The sequence below is a fragment of the Miscanthus floridulus genome, chromosome 3 (genome assembly GCF_019320115.1).
Source record: "Miscanthus floridulus cultivar M001 chromosome 3, ASM1932011v1, whole genome shotgun sequence".
Lineage (NCBI taxonomy): Eukaryota > Viridiplantae > Streptophyta > Magnoliopsida > Poales > Poaceae > Miscanthus > Miscanthus floridulus.
In genome coordinates this window covers 16,058,670-16,073,525 of record NC_089582.1, presented here as the reverse complement: position 1 = coordinate 16,073,525, position 14,856 = coordinate 16,058,670, and the positions used below count along the sequence as shown (strand labels likewise).

Genomic DNA, 14,856 nt, shown 5'->3' with positions numbered 1-14,856 from the left:
ACGCACGGGCACACTATCTAGTATAAATGTAAAGTTTAATGTAACTTCATATATTTTTAATTTGTTTATCTTATCTTGCTTTTTTTTAGGTATTAATGCCAATTACTATAACTCAAAACGGAAGTCAGATGTCTTTTCTATTAGCTATCTACAAAGACATCTTCTACTACAACTAAAAAGAACAAAGTGTGGATATTTTTTGGTGCGACATTTGTTTTGGTTCATCCATCTGCCCACGCCTGCGATCCCACGACATCTCACGCATGCTATCCATATACACATTGCATGTTTGCATGCACCAGTATATATGGCAACGAGCGAAAGGAAATAGAATTAACACAGAAGGAAAGAGAACTAAGACAAAAGGAACATCTTTGTATTTCTGAGAACCTTGCCAAATCTGCCTATATTTAATTACTTCCCCTCTTTATATTCGCAAAAGGAACAGCTTTTTCCTTCTTCATTTGGTTTCACGCTCACGTGTTCCATCGCCCTCGCTCGCTGTTTTTCCTACAACTAAAAAGAACAAAAGTAATATAATTTTTTGGTGCGACTTTTTTTTAGGGTCGCTCCTTCCTTCCGGCCATACGATACCCCGCGCGATAGAAAAAGAAAGTGCCATCCTTGCGATCCCCGCCTACTTTGAAGGAAACAAATCGATCACCTGAGGCCACATGCATGGAAGAAAACAATAATCATGCATGGAAGGAAACAATCATGCGGTGCCCCTCTCTCGCTCGGTCAGATATCTTTTATCTCCACGTAAACTGGATCGTATGGTATTGTCCATAATTTGGAGGGTACTAAATTTAGGCTGGGTGCATAGTAGGCCACCTAGCTTTATTCTTGCAACTTCTACCTCTTTATGTGTTAGTCTTTGCCAATGGTATAATTTGTTCGCAAAGCTCAAGCAAGACAATTGGCAAAGATCAAGCAAGACGACTCACTGAGGTTGGCCCTTAATTTTAGTGTTTTCAGCATGCAGACCTGAAATTAAAAAATAGTTGCTCCTTAAGAACATCAGTGATGCCAAATAAAATATGTGCAGGTTATACATGGTGAGACCGGTGAACCTTCTGTAATTTTCTAAACGAATATTCCCACCATTAGTATATAGGCCAATTCCCCTGCGTTTCTTCGTGCTCCCATTAGCATATAATATAAAAATATTGTTGTGTTCATCACGACTTCCAGTTGACTACTCCTGTTAGCATATACCTCCTCCGCCCTAAAATATAAGTCGTTATGGGATGCGTGCAGGACAAACTTTCTCAACTTTGACAAGATTTATAAAAAATACATGCAACATTTATATCTCCAAATAAGTTTATTATGAAAATATATTCAATGGTCTATGTAATGATACTAATTATGTATTATAAATATTAATATTCTTTGATATATAATTGGTCGAAGTTAAAAAAAGTTGGCTCTTGGAAAACGAGAATGAATTCTATTTTAGGACAGAGGGAGTATATGAAAGCAGTGTTGAAAATATTTTAACAATCAAGTTTATCTCTGTCTGATTGGTAAGCTTTGACATCATAATGGCATAAAAAATTTCGACTCTCATGGACACCCTCATGGATCAGTGCAAAGCATCCTAATCCTACAGCATACACAAATGACAACCTTAAAGTTATGATATTTTCAAAGGGTGGACAATAAAGACCATCTTAAGCGTTCTGGCATTAGAGTATATACGTGCAGGTACATAGGCATGGTGGTGCAAGTGAGCAGCCAGCAGGAGTCGACAGTTAGGGGGTGTTTGGATCCCAGGACTAAACTTTAGCCCCTGTCACATTGAATTTTTAGATATAAATTAGGAGGACTAAACATGAGCTAATTATAAAACTAATTACATAAGTTGTGGCTAATTCGCTTGCCAGCGCCGTGTACAGGATGGTATGGAATGTGGTGGAACTTATTCGTGGATTTGTTGGCGCACGAAAGAAATGAATATCGGAAATCTCTTCCTGCCGGTATAAAAAATGATCTTAGTTGCATCACGGAAAGATCTACACAGTAGAGTTTGTGAGCCTGCGACGCCACGCTCTCTGTGACTGTGTAAATTTCACGAACTTAGCTTTTTGGATTAAATATCACTTTAACGTCGGTTATATACTTTTACAGTATTATTATCTTGTCATACGATCCATGTGTTTTTAGTATAAAAGTTTAGCTGACCCGTAGCAACGCACAGGCAAGAACCTATTTACATATATACACGAACCTGTGTGTACATGATTATATGGAGATGCAGCGGAGCTTATTCACGGATTTATTAGCGCATGAAAGAAATGGATATCGTAGAATTCTTTCTGCCGATATAAAATATTATCTTAGCCGTATCACGAAAAAGTCTATACAGTAGAGTTTGTGAGCCTGCGACGTCGCGCTCTCCGTGACTGTGTTAATTTCACGAACTTTGCTTTTTGAATTAAATGTCACTTTGACGTTGGTATTTAATTTAACAGTATTGATATCTTCGGTCTGTTCGCTTGGTCGTAAATGATCGTAAATTTCTAGCCAGAACAGTATTTTTCTCTCACACCAAACCAACCAGCAGTAATAATCCACGATCGTATACGATCGTTTCAGCCCCAGCCGAACAGGCTGCTTATCGTGTGATCCGTGTGTTTTTAGTACAAAAGATTTAGTTGTCCCGTAGCAACGCACAGACATGCTACCTAGTATATCTTGATAAATGAGATGTACTCTATTCTTTTTTTTTTGTGCCGATAACTTTGCCTGTCTTTTATAGACCATTTTTATTTTTCTGTATCGTTTGAATCATCAGTCCCATGCAAAGTATTATATGGATGTCAAACCATCCCCGTCCTTTTTCATCTCCCACGTCCCCGCTATCCCGAAAGAGAACAAAAAAAACTCGTAGAATTCAATTATTGGGTCGTGAATCTAGACAAAAGAAAGATAAAATGCTAAATGGGACGGACATGAGAAGAGACAAAGAAATCTGCTTCTCGGCCCGCATATCGCAACTCATCAACCCACCTCCAGCGTATTGAGAATGGATGCGTTGCTCAGAGTCCGTACGCAAGCGCGCCGCTAATTATTCTGGTGCGCGCGCGTCGGTACCGCTACCAGCGCACGCGCGCCGAGCAGGACCTCCGTCTCCAAAAAGGTAAGGAAGGACAACTCCGTTTCTTGCATGACTAGAAGATTTTTTTTTTTTTGGGGGGTCTTTTTCCTTTTTCTTTGGTTATTAATTTATTTAACTAATTTATAAAATATAAAACATTAATGGTCTTTATTTAAGTTATTACCACCTATTAGGTAATGGAGTACCATAGCATTGTCCTTGAATAAAAGAATCAGTGTTTTGTCAAATATAACATAATTTCAACTGAACCATATTTTCCTACATGAAACACTTCACTCTACTGAAATTATGGCCATCCGGTCGATGGCAGCGACAACTCCGCCACACACCGTCTCAAGAGCTTCACCGAGTGAGTGCTGAAGAAGGTGTGTTGGTTATAATCGGGATATAGGCCAAGTTCTTTTCGGCAAAGAATTTTAGTTAGCTTCCATTCACCCCACTGTGGTTGTCTTTACGGTCCTTCAATTGTCATGAACAAAACTTGAATTGTATTAGCATTGCATATATAGTACGTATTATATATATATATATATATATATATATATATATATATATATATATATAGAGAGAGAGAGAGAGAGAGAGAGAGAGAGAGAGAGAGAGAGAGAGAGTAACAATAACACCAAGGAAAATATAACACTACGGGCGTCATCTCCCCCCTGAGAGGTCGGATATGATGCTGGGGGCGCTCATCACTGTCGACGAGGACGGGCATGACATGATGTGCAACGCTTTCCTTTGCATGAGGGCTAGCATACTGAAGCTCAGCTCTGCGCCCGTCATGTCCGGTAGCAGCGCCTCCCTTTCAAGATACTGCAAAGCTTGCAGCATGCTGGGCCTCGCAGCGGCAGACGGTTGCGAGCACAGCAGCCCAATCTTGAGCACCAGGCACACTTCTTCAGAACTGAACTCACCTTGCAGCCTTGGATCCACTGTCTGAAGGAGTGAATCGCTGTGCCAATGCTGGAGCACCCAGTCGACCAGCAAGATCTGGTTACCTTGCTCATCTTGCCTGATCGGCCTCTGCCCGCATGTGACCTCGAGCATGAACGTGCCGAAGGCGAAAACATCGGTGAGAGGGGTGGCCTTCCCTGTTCGCAAGAGCTCCGGCGCTAGGTACCCCGTGGTGCCAACCACATGAGTGGTCTGGGGGTTGGCGCCATGGTCGTGCAACTTTGCAAGGCCAAAGTCGCCTAGCCGCCCGTTCATCTCGCCGTCGAGGAGCACGTTGCTGGTCTTGATGTCTCGGTGGACGACGACCTTCTCCCACCTCTCGTGCAGGTAGTGTAAGCCAGACGCGATGTCCTTGATGACACGGAACCTCCGAGCCCAGTCCAAGGTTGGGCCGTCGTTGTCGTCTCCTTGGCCGCCGTGGAGATACGTGTCGAGGCTGCCGTTCGGCATGTAGTCGTACACCAGGATGAGCTCATCTTTTCGCCGGCAGTAACCAAGTAGCTGCACAAGGCTGCGGTGCCTGATGCGTCCGATGCTCACGATCTCAGCGATGAACTCCTTCATCCCTTGCTTGGAGCCATGGGACATCTTCTTCACGGCGACCTCCACACCAGACGCCGGGAGAACTCCCCTGTACACCATGCCAAACCCTCCTGCGCCAAGAAGATAGCTGTCTTTGAAGCCTTTTGTTGCGTGGAACAAGTCTTTGTATCTGAACCGATGCGGTCCGAACTCGGTCTCCCAATCTTCCCTCAGCTCCCTGTACCTCAGCCTCCTTCTCACGAGTAGGACTAGGGCAGTGCCCGCGGCGAGCACGAGCACCGCGCTAGCTATTGGCAGGGTTATCTCCAAAATTCTTGAGTAGGGCTTGGACTCCAACCGGGGCAGCTTGGGCAGTTTTGAGACATCGATGACCGGAGCTGACCTGTTGAGGCCAAAGCTCCAGCCTAGGACATAGTGCCTTGAGTTCCCGGGCCCGGTCGCCGACGAGAAACCGATGTAGGACGGCTCCATTAGCACCGTCGACAGGTTGTAGGTGGTAGAGATCAACGGCCTCTTGGGTTTCACCATGTCAAGGGGAGCCATGGTGACATTGATCAGCGTGGCGTCTCTGTCGTAGTCCACCCACACCTGCATCGCCTCACGGCTGATGAGGCTTAGCCTGTGAAAGCTGCCGCTGCTGTCGACGTAGTAGCCTGCTTCGTGAGGCTGCACGGAGATGAGGCTGTTGACGTCGACGCCGACATGGTTGTCGTTGATGTCGCGGAAGTCCATGTTCAGCGAGGTGTCCAGCTCGACGGCGAACATGTGGTTGCTCACGTTGCCGTCGTCCACGGCGTTGGTGAGGCCAAGGTACTGGTCCGTCAGCGCGGTCGACAGGTTCATGCTCGGCGCGAACACGAGGGCCATGCCATGGGTGCTGAAGTCGGTGTAGCTCGAGATGATGCCGAAGACGAAGGCGACGGAGAAGGAGCGTACCACGCCGTCCGGGGACTCGTGGAGGTGCAGCGGTGTCCGGTGGAAGGCGTGGCCTTTCTGGTGCGTGGTGCCGTTGGTGAGCTCAAGGAGGCCGTTCGCCATGACCGTGGCTGTGCCATCGACGTTAAGGTTTGTATTAGTGAAGCCGGTGTAGATGAACTGGTCGGCGCCTTTGCTGGCAGTGGCATCCAGGGATGCAAGAAGGCAAAGGCCAAGGAACAGGATTTGGAATAGATGGCAGGACATTGTTTGTGATTGTGAGTGAGAAAATTGAAGGCTAGCTGCTCCGTAGAGAGTAGAGCTGTAGAGGCCGATGCAAGTGTTAATATATACTGTCTCCTTCTCTATTTAATTGTCGCCGTGCGAAACGTGTCCATCAAACTTTTCCAAATTTGCCTAAGTTAGTAGAAAATATTAGCAACATTCACTAGTACACAGAACATTAGAATTGGTGGTTCTAAATTTATTTTTACTCGCGTTTTTCCCAACCGTCAGTGTGAAAGGCCTGTGAAAATCGCGCACTTTATAGGCGTCTTATAGAGAACCGCCACTATAAATATTTACACTGGCGGATTTACAATGGTTGTTTTCTTAAGAAAACCGCCACTATAAATGTTTTTCTAAAATTGCAAATCAGGCGAAAAAGTAGCAAAAAAATTTTGTTATCCGAGGAGGCTCGCATGAGGCAAACCACACTCGGTTGTGAGCATTTTCATTCATTTTCGCGAAAAATCCAAGCATATGCAACCTCTAGGAATCAAACTCAGCACCTCAAGCCTCGCATGTTACACCCCTTACCACTGCACCCAAAGTCACTTGTGACTAAATAGCAGAACTATTCCTTAGTATTCACCCCGGCAGATTTTGAAATGGAGATTTAAAGCCCTAAACGAATTCAAATAAAAAAGTTTCAACTACAAAGTATTAGATCTCGTCGAGATCTACAACATTGCTTTTAATCGTTTTCTCCATCCGAGATCATTTGGCAAACTCAAAAAATTAATTTTAATTATTTGTAGCGACGCTAGGTTATGAAAACCGCCAGTATAAATGCACTTTTACTCGATGTTTTCTTAAGGCTACCGCAAGTAGACATCATGTATTTTTACTGGCGGTAGTATTAAGAGAATTACCAATAAAAATAGATTTACACTGACAGTTCATGGCTTGGACCCACAGTTTTATCTAGTGGCGTCTATACTTTATGAACCGCCGGTAAAAAAAAAAAAACATCGGCGAAAATCAATTGTGGACTAGTGATTTTTTATCTCCAAATAAATTTATTATGAAAATAGATTCAATGATCTATCTAATGATATTAATTATGTACTATAAATATTAATATTTTCTTTTATATATTTATTCAAGGTTAAGTTTGTTTGACTTCCTACGAAGGGAGAACGATAGATAAAAAGGGTTAGAGGGAGTAGTATTGAATGCGTTGGACTAGATTCTAGTCCTCATTACTAAAAAAGTAGGAGGCACAATCAAAATTTAAATGAGCATGCCATAACTTTGAGGCAACTGTTATATGGACATCTTCTCCAAACATGGATGGATATTTATTGATAGACTTCATGATTACTACTCCCTCCATTTTAAATTATAAGTCATTCGGTCTTTTCTAGATATATAGCTTTTGCTACACATCTAGATATAGTGTATATCTAACTGTATAGTAAAAGTTATGTATCTTGAAAAGCCAAAATGACTAATAATTTGAAATAGATGGAGTATCTTGCATTTGTTTCATATTCTTTTTTTAAAATGGTAGATAGGAGTAGCATCTCGTTATTTATTAGCTTTTTGATAGAATGGCTAAACTTGTAAGAGTGGATAGTTGAATGCATGGCATGTGCAGAGGCCATAATACAATTTTCTTCTTATAAAAGGAATTGTTATGGTTGGATCTTAACAAACTATATTTGAACTATTTGCTATACTAGAACAATGCAAACGATCTGTTCCATTCCATAAGATGTTCCAACAATGTGATTTATTGTCGTATGTTATATATTATATTGTTCATCAAGTAGTCATAATTCTTTATTTCATATATTTGCACTGTGTCAATTATATATGACAATTCATTATCCCCTAGCATATTTAAATTATTCTAGTAGTAGTAAACTTCATTGTTCTGTGATATATTTTGGATTGTTCCAACATGAAAAAACTCATTTCTTTGGCATTATTTTATTATTGTTCTGCTTTCAATACCATAATAAAATTCAGGTTTCGTTCACAAAAGAAATCATTTTATGCAAGCATATTTTAATTCTAGAATAAAAATGTTTTCCTAAGAAAAATCAACAAATAATGTGTGCTCGCTCCGTCTCTCTCTCCCCCATGGCCATGATGTCATGTTCTCTGCGTTGCTCTGCTCAAACAAAGAACAATAGAAACGTAAGCAGCCCAACAGGCTGAATCGTGCACGACACATGTTTAAAGCCCAATCGCCTAGTGATAATGAAGCCCACCACTGGTTAGAGCCCAGACTGGTTTGCGTGTGTTTCATTTCTTATTCCATTATTAAAATCAATTTTTATATATTTTTTATTATTCATGGTTTATTTTGTGTTTTGGAAGTCCCTCAACAATTCGTCTCAAAAAAAAGTCCCTCAACAATTAAGAACATTTAATTAAAGAATTTTCAAACCTAAGTAAACATGTCAATTATCCCATTGAAACATTTTAGATAAGATGCAGAGGTTGCATATTCAACATATTGAGCTACTATACTGTGTATACCATAGCCAATCTATACTTGAAATAGTAGTTTTAACATTTTAACAGCTCGTATAGACCACGCCATATTTCAAAATGTTGATTTTAATAGCTCGAAATGTCGCCTATACATATTAATAGCCCATACTGTATTTAAATGTTCAATACAGTAGCATATTCAAAAAAAATGTTGAAACTATTATTTAAAAATGTCGCCTATATTCTGAATGCATCCTGAATACATTGTTTCATTATTTCGATTTTTAATGTGCTTTTGGGGTCTTAATATGGGCTATATGAGCTGTTAAAATGAAAAGAATTGGACTTGAAAGGAAATGTAAAAGGTGTAGAAATTGTCTCTACAAAAAATGAAAATGTGTGTACATAAATCGAATTGGTTTGGTCCAAAATATTTTTGGGCTTGCGATTGGGCTTAGCCTAGAACTTATTGGTATACAAACAATGCCAAAACTGACTGTAAGGTGAAGTGGTATGGTAGGGTTGCGCGATGATAGAGTTTGCATCTTGCGCGGCGTCCTATATTTCTAACCATCTCTAAACATCAATTTATTGTTTAGAAAAAGAATTTTTATTTTGGTCTCTGCATAAGTTATGCACAGAACCATCCATCATTAAAAAAATAGAATCACACTAAAACCAACTTTCTCTCATTGAGCGACACAAAAAAAGTAAACAGTTGTATATCTATCTCTAAAAATCATAATATCTAGAAACACTCGAGTAGAGGCGTCTGGAAGATCTGACTCTAGAAATTGTTTGTCACCGTCTGAAAATGGTTTATGTGATAGTGTAACAGAATCCTTGTTATCCTAACATAATATTTACACTTGAAAAAAACTGTAGTATAGCAAGTTTGGTCGTACATTATTAATAGGTACGCCTAGCGTCCGGACGTCCGGCGTCAGGACGCGTCCGAACACTCCAGCATCCGTGTACGGAAAACCGCGCCAGCAAGCGTACGCGCGTCCCCATCCACGCCCTATCTCCTCCACACCCCCATCCCGCCACCGCGCTGCCATCTCAGGCGTTGCAAGCCCCCACGCCGTACTCCCTCCGCAGCCCCTGCAGCGCCGCGCCCGCTTCGCGCTACACGCGAGATCCGCGCTGCCCGAGTGATAAGAGGCGAAGGGCATGCGGCGCCTCCGATTGGGAAGGACCCAGCCGCGCCGTCGTATGGATGCCCTGCCAGCTCTGGGAGAGTCGATGCAGTAGAAGGTGGGGGAGGAGAGATGCAACGCTTGATCTACTTTTGAAACATCCAAATACAACAGTTGCAATATACGTCTGAAGGTAGTTGAAACACTTGAAACATGCTTCTGAAACACTTGAAAAAACACATGAAACACACACTACTATAGGAATTTTAACCGTGGCGGGCATTTTGGGTTAACCGAGGTGGTTTTCGCAACCGCCTCGGCCGAAAGGCCACGGTTAATCGTGGCCTTAACTGAGGCGGTTGCCCTGCCCGCCTCGGTTAATCAAATAAAAAACAAAAAATGAAAACATGTGGATAAGCCTAGCAAGCCCATCCACGGGCCGCCGTCGTCGTTCGCTCGCTGGATTCTCCGCCAGGGATCTAATGTAGAGGTGGAGGGGGAGGAGCGCCGCCACGGGGAGGCCCATGATGCCGTCGGAGTTGATGTAGAGGTGGAGGGGAAGGCTGGATCCGGCCTCCACGCCGCCGCCGAAGTTGATGTAGAGGTGGAAGGAGAGGAGCGCCGCCATAGGGAGGCCATATCCGACCTCCACGCCGCCCGCCTCGGATCCGGAGGAAGGAGGGCCACCGCCGCCACTGCCACCGGATCTCGCGCCAGGAAGAGGGCCGCAACCGCCACCGGATCTCGCACCGGAGGAAGGAGGAGAGGGGCGGCAGGATGGGGAGGGGGAGCCGCCGGGAGGGGAAGGGGAGGGGGCACCACCGGGAGGGGAAAGGAGAGGGGCGGCGGGATGGGGAGGGGGCGCCGCTAGGAGGAGAAGAGAAAGGGGCGTCGCCGGGCAGGGAGGGGAGGGGAGAGGGGCGGTGGGATGGGGAGGGGAGGGAGGGAGCGCGTGAGAGCACCGCGCGCCTCTGCGTGACTTCGGTGTGGGAGGGAGGGAGCGACGCTTCTGGAGAGAGAGAGAGAGGGGGGGTGGAGTTATTCTGAAACCCTAAGTGACCATATTTATATTCGGAGGACGATATTGAGCTGAAAACAGTAGCGGGCTGGGCCAGAACTTTGGAGGCGAGCCTTATAGTAGACCGCCTCGGTTAATCGATTAACGGAGGCGGTTGCGTTACATAACAGCCTCGGTTAATAGGCATTAATCGAGGTGGTTGTTGGGCTGGCTGCCCTGCTTAGAATAACCGAGGCGGGCAACCAGGCCAACCGCCTCGGAGCCCCAAAGTGAAACGTTGTGCAAAATCTTTTGTGTAGTAGTGACAATTGAAAACCATTGCTCAACATCCAGATAACACACTTGTAACATGCATCTGGAAAACACAGATGAAACTTACTTCTGAAAATATCTAAAACACTCGAAACATACGCTTACAATGTGCCTCTAAAAACAATTGCAACATATGCAACATGTGCAACATCTCCCGATCTACTTTTGCAACATCCATATGATTCCACTGCAACATATACCTTTGAAACGATCGAAACAATTGAAACATGCAATTGCAATAAAGGGGGGAGAGAGCCTGGTGCGGGGAGGGCCATGGTTGCCGGATCTGAGGGTGTTGGGAAATCCCTATGGGGGAGGACGCCGGTGTCGAGGGAGGGGTGCCGCTAGGGTGGGGGAGGAGGACGTCGGGGTAGGGGAAGGAGCCATCAGAGTGGTGGAGGAGGACGCCGGGGTCAGAGAAAGAGCCGCTGGTTGGGGGAAGGAGGACGCCGCGGTGGGCGAGGACCCGGAGTGGGGGAGGGCGCGCCGGAATGGGTGAGAGCACTGCCACCGGCTAGGGAAGGAGCAGTGCAGTGAATGCGAGCTAGCCGGCGGAGAGGATAGGCACAAGCAACGGAGAAGCGCGAGAGGGGCGAGAACGCGAGCCAGCCAGCGGAGAGGATAGGACGGCCCATTTTTTAATTAGGCATAACACACGCGGGGATTGATCCGTCCGTTCGGACGTCCTCAACCAAGTATTACCGATTTTTTTTAATACAGGCAAATTGTAAAAGGAACAGACAACGGTACAGACTTTTGTTTCGATTATCCGGTAACCCTCCTGTGCTGCTTTTACTGAGTTTGGGCCAACTCCTGTACGTTCCAGCCCAGCTACACGAGCAGCCACCACCAGGCCCTGCAACGTCTTCTTGGGCTTGCAACAAAACAACACGTCCGTCAAGGATCACGTGGAGTGCCAATGTGCCACGGAGCGGGCGGCGCCGCCGACCGTACGTGAACGCCGCCGCGATAACCACGATAGATTCCACTTCACCTCGCGCTGGTGTGCCTCAAGCCGTTGAAACCGCCGGCCTGGTTGCACTTGCACGACGCCATGTCGCCATGACGTAGGACGAGCAGCGTGTGGTCGACAGGGAAGAAGACCGTGCAGCGGTGACGACGGTTGGCGAGGCCGCCGAATTTTTTACTTTTTTAACATTTTTTTTTTGAAAATTTTTCATAAATATATCCTCGAAGGTAAGATTTTAAAATCTGGACTCTTAGCTCAGAGTCATCGTTGCTGGCGTCGAGCTCTTAGGCTCGACGCTGACATGGCAGTGATTTGACAGGCAGCTCGACGCCGTAGATCTTGGCGCCGAGCTTGGCGCCGTTGTTACTGGCGCCACATGGTTGCTGTTGCGGGCGTAACACTGCAGCGGCGCGAGCGCCGGGCAGGCAGGGTCGCGACACGCACTACGGGAGACGCGCTTTTTGCCGAGTGCTCGACGCTTTACCTAGTGTCGAAACACGGGCACTTGGCAAAGAGGCAGTTTGCCGAGTGCCGCACTCGGCAAAGCCGGCATTCAGCAAAGGCCGTCTTTGCCGAGTGCCAAACACTCGGCAAAGAGGGACACTCGGCAAACGTCCTCTTTGTCGAGTGTCAGGCACTCGGCAAAGAATAACCCTCGACAAAATACATCAGCCGACGCTGGTGGCCCCTCCGTCATCCTTTGCCGAGTGCTGACCGTTAGCACTCGGCAAACATTCTGTCTTTGCCGAGTGCTGCAAGTCTGGCACTCGGCAAAGAGGTTCCTTTGCCGAGTGCCAATTCCGACACTCGGCGAAGTATACTTTTTTTTTGTTTTCAAATTTTTTCTGTGGTATTTATACAGTACCTTGAAGCACATGTTCTAATTTGGAACTTTTCTATGACTTTTTGGTATATTTTTTAAATTTTTTATGTTTACTTGAATTTTTCTCAAAAAAGTAAATTTGAACTGCAGGTGCACGAAATATTGGAATTTAGCGATTCAAAAAATGATATTCATGTTTTTGAGTGTATTTTGAGGCCGTGTGCAGGGACATTCGTGAAATTTCAAACATCTGTTTCACGAAACATGACCACCAACTTGTTAAAAAAATGTTTTTAATTATATAAAATGCAAACGAAGTCCGAAAATCACGAAACTTGTCGAGGTGTCGTGTCATCGCATGTAGAGGCTGTGGTAAAAAATTTAGAAGTTTCCAAGCAAGTTGTGATGAGATGTCTGGGTTTTAGGCATCGTACATCACAACTTGCTCGGAAACTTCTAAATTTTTTACCACAGCCTCTACATGCGATGACACGACACCTCGACAAGTTTCATGATTTTCGGACTTCGTTTGCATATATAATTAAAAAACACTTTTTTAACAAGTTTGTGGTCATGTTTCGTGAAACAGATGTTCGAAATTTCACGAATGTCCCTGCACACAGCCTCAAAATACACTCAAAAACATGAATACCATTTTTTGAATCGCTAAATTCCAATATTTCATGCACCTGCAGTTCAAATTTACTTTTTCGAGAAAAATTCAAGTAAACATAAAAAATTTAAAAAAATACCAAAAAGTCATAGAAAAGTTCCAAATTGGAACATGTGCTTCAAGGTACTGTATAAATGCCACAGAAAAAATTTGAAAACAAAAAAATACTTTGCCGAGTGTCGGAATTGGCACTCGGCAAAGGAACCTCTTTGGCGAGTGCCACGCTTGAAGCACTCGGCAAAGAATATTCAGTATTTTTTTTTCTTCTTTCGGATTAAAAGAACCCCTCAATTTCTTTGCCGAGTGCCCGAATCTCGGCACTTGGCAAAGCGCCGCCCCACTTAACCCTAGCGGGCCGGCCAGCCCGCTCCCACTCTCGCACTCTCTCACAGCCGCGCGCCCCGACCGCCTTGCCCCGCCGCCGCGGACCACCGGCGCCGCCGGACCTCCGCCGTGGCCGGCCCGCGCCCGGGTCTGCCCTCCCCGGCTGGTGGTGCGCCGCCCCGCCCCGCCGTCGCCCGCAGCCGGCCCCGCCTCGGCCCCACTCCGCCGCCGCGGACCATCGACGCTGCTGGACCTCCACCGCGGCCGGCCCACGCCCGGGTCTGCCCTCCCCGGCCGGTGGTGCGCCGCCCCGCCCCGCCGCCGTGAGACCTCTACCGCAGCCGGCCCCGCCCCGGCCGCGCTCCGCCGCTAGACACGGACTGTCGGTGGTGCCCTGCCCCGGCTGCTCCTCGCCCCTGAACCACCGGTAGTGGAGGAGAGGAGGAGCAGGGGAGTAGAGGAGAGAAGGGAGGTGGAGGAGAGGAGAAGGGAGAAGGAAGAAGGAGAAGGGAGGAGAAGGAGAAGGGAGGAGGAGGAGCCTCGACCGCCGGCCACGCCCCTCGCCGTTCGTCCCCGCCCCTCGCTGGAGACGAAGGTGACCCCGGCACCGCGTCGCTCGACTCCACTGCCACCCAAGGTATAAAGCCCCCCCCCGGTTATCGGCCTTCGTGCCTTGTATGTCATTGGCGGCCTTCGTGCCGTACGTGGATGTGTGGGCCTTCGTGCCGTACGTGGATGTGTGGGCCTTCGTGCCGTATATATGCTGTCGGCCATCGTGCCGGCTTTTTTCTTGCAGGTTTTGGAAACCTCCCCATACAGGGGAGGTTCTGCCGAAATTTTGAACTTATAATATTATAATTCTTCTTTTGCAGAGCAGGACCCGTCGGAGGGGACCCAGAGTATGTAGGCGACCCCGATTGTCTTCGTCGACACTATGGTCCTGCCTGTACAGCGTCGCCTCGCCACTGCCCCGCTAGCCTGACTCCATCGCCACCCTAGGTATAAATAACCTCTCTTCCTTATCGTTGTCGTAGATCGGTGTAACCCAGTTAGGCGTCTCCCATTCGAAACATATACGGTTGGAGGTATGCGGATCTTCGCATATCTAAGACCGTATCTGTTTCAGATTGTCCACTTTTTTGGACAGCCCGCGGATGCGTAGATGGGGTAGTTTCCATGTTCTGCTTTGATCTGAGATAGAGTTTCGGCACCACCTCCCTGTTGTTCTCCGGATATACACTCTCCCTTCCAGGACGTGTATCGGGAGAACAGTGGGGAGGTGCTGCCGAAATTCTGTCTCGGATCAGAGTAGAGCATGTAAACTAACCTCATCT

At 46.3% G+C, this 14,856-nt stretch overlaps 2 protein-coding genes across 2 annotated transcripts; one reads left to right on the top strand and one right to left on the bottom strand.

Moving 5' to 3' along the window:
* Positions 1 to 3,747: 3,747 nt before the first annotated feature.
* LOC136541388 (L-type lectin-domain containing receptor kinase SIT2-like) lies at positions 3,748 to 5,819 on the bottom strand. The gene has a single exon (XM_066533233.1). The coding sequence runs from the start codon at positions 5,801 to 5,803 to the stop codon at positions 3,773 to 3,775; it is 2,031 nt and encodes a 676-aa protein (XP_066389330.1). The 5' UTR covers positions 5,804 to 5,819; the 3' UTR covers positions 3,748 to 3,772.
* Positions 5,820 to 10,179: 4,360 nt separating this feature from the next.
* LOC136543251 (oleosin-B6-like) lies at positions 10,180 to 13,895 on the top strand. The gene is made up of 2 exons (XM_066535749.1): positions 10,180 to 10,354; positions 13,480 to 13,895. Exons 1-2 carry the CDS (start codon positions 10,180 to 10,182, stop codon positions 13,893 to 13,895), a joined length of 591 nt encoding a protein of 196 aa, XP_066391846.1.
* The last annotated feature ends 961 nt before the right edge of the window (positions 13,896 to 14,856 follow it).

What these genes read in the sequence shown, in the direction of transcription:
- LOC136541388 (XM_066533233.1), bottom strand. Translation starts at nt 5,803, where the DNA reads ATGTCCTGCCATCTATTCCAAATCCTGTTCCTTGGCCTTTGCCTTCTT.
- LOC136543251 (XM_066535749.1), top strand. Translation starts at nt 10,180, where the DNA reads ATGGGGAGGGGGAGCCGCCGGGAGGGGAAGGGGAGGGGGCACCACCGG. An exon ending in GGAGGGGAGGGAGGGAGCGC is followed by an intron (nt 10,355 to 13,479) that starts GTGAGAGCACCG and finishes TCGGATTAAAAG; the next exon opens with AACCCCTCAATTTCTTTGCC.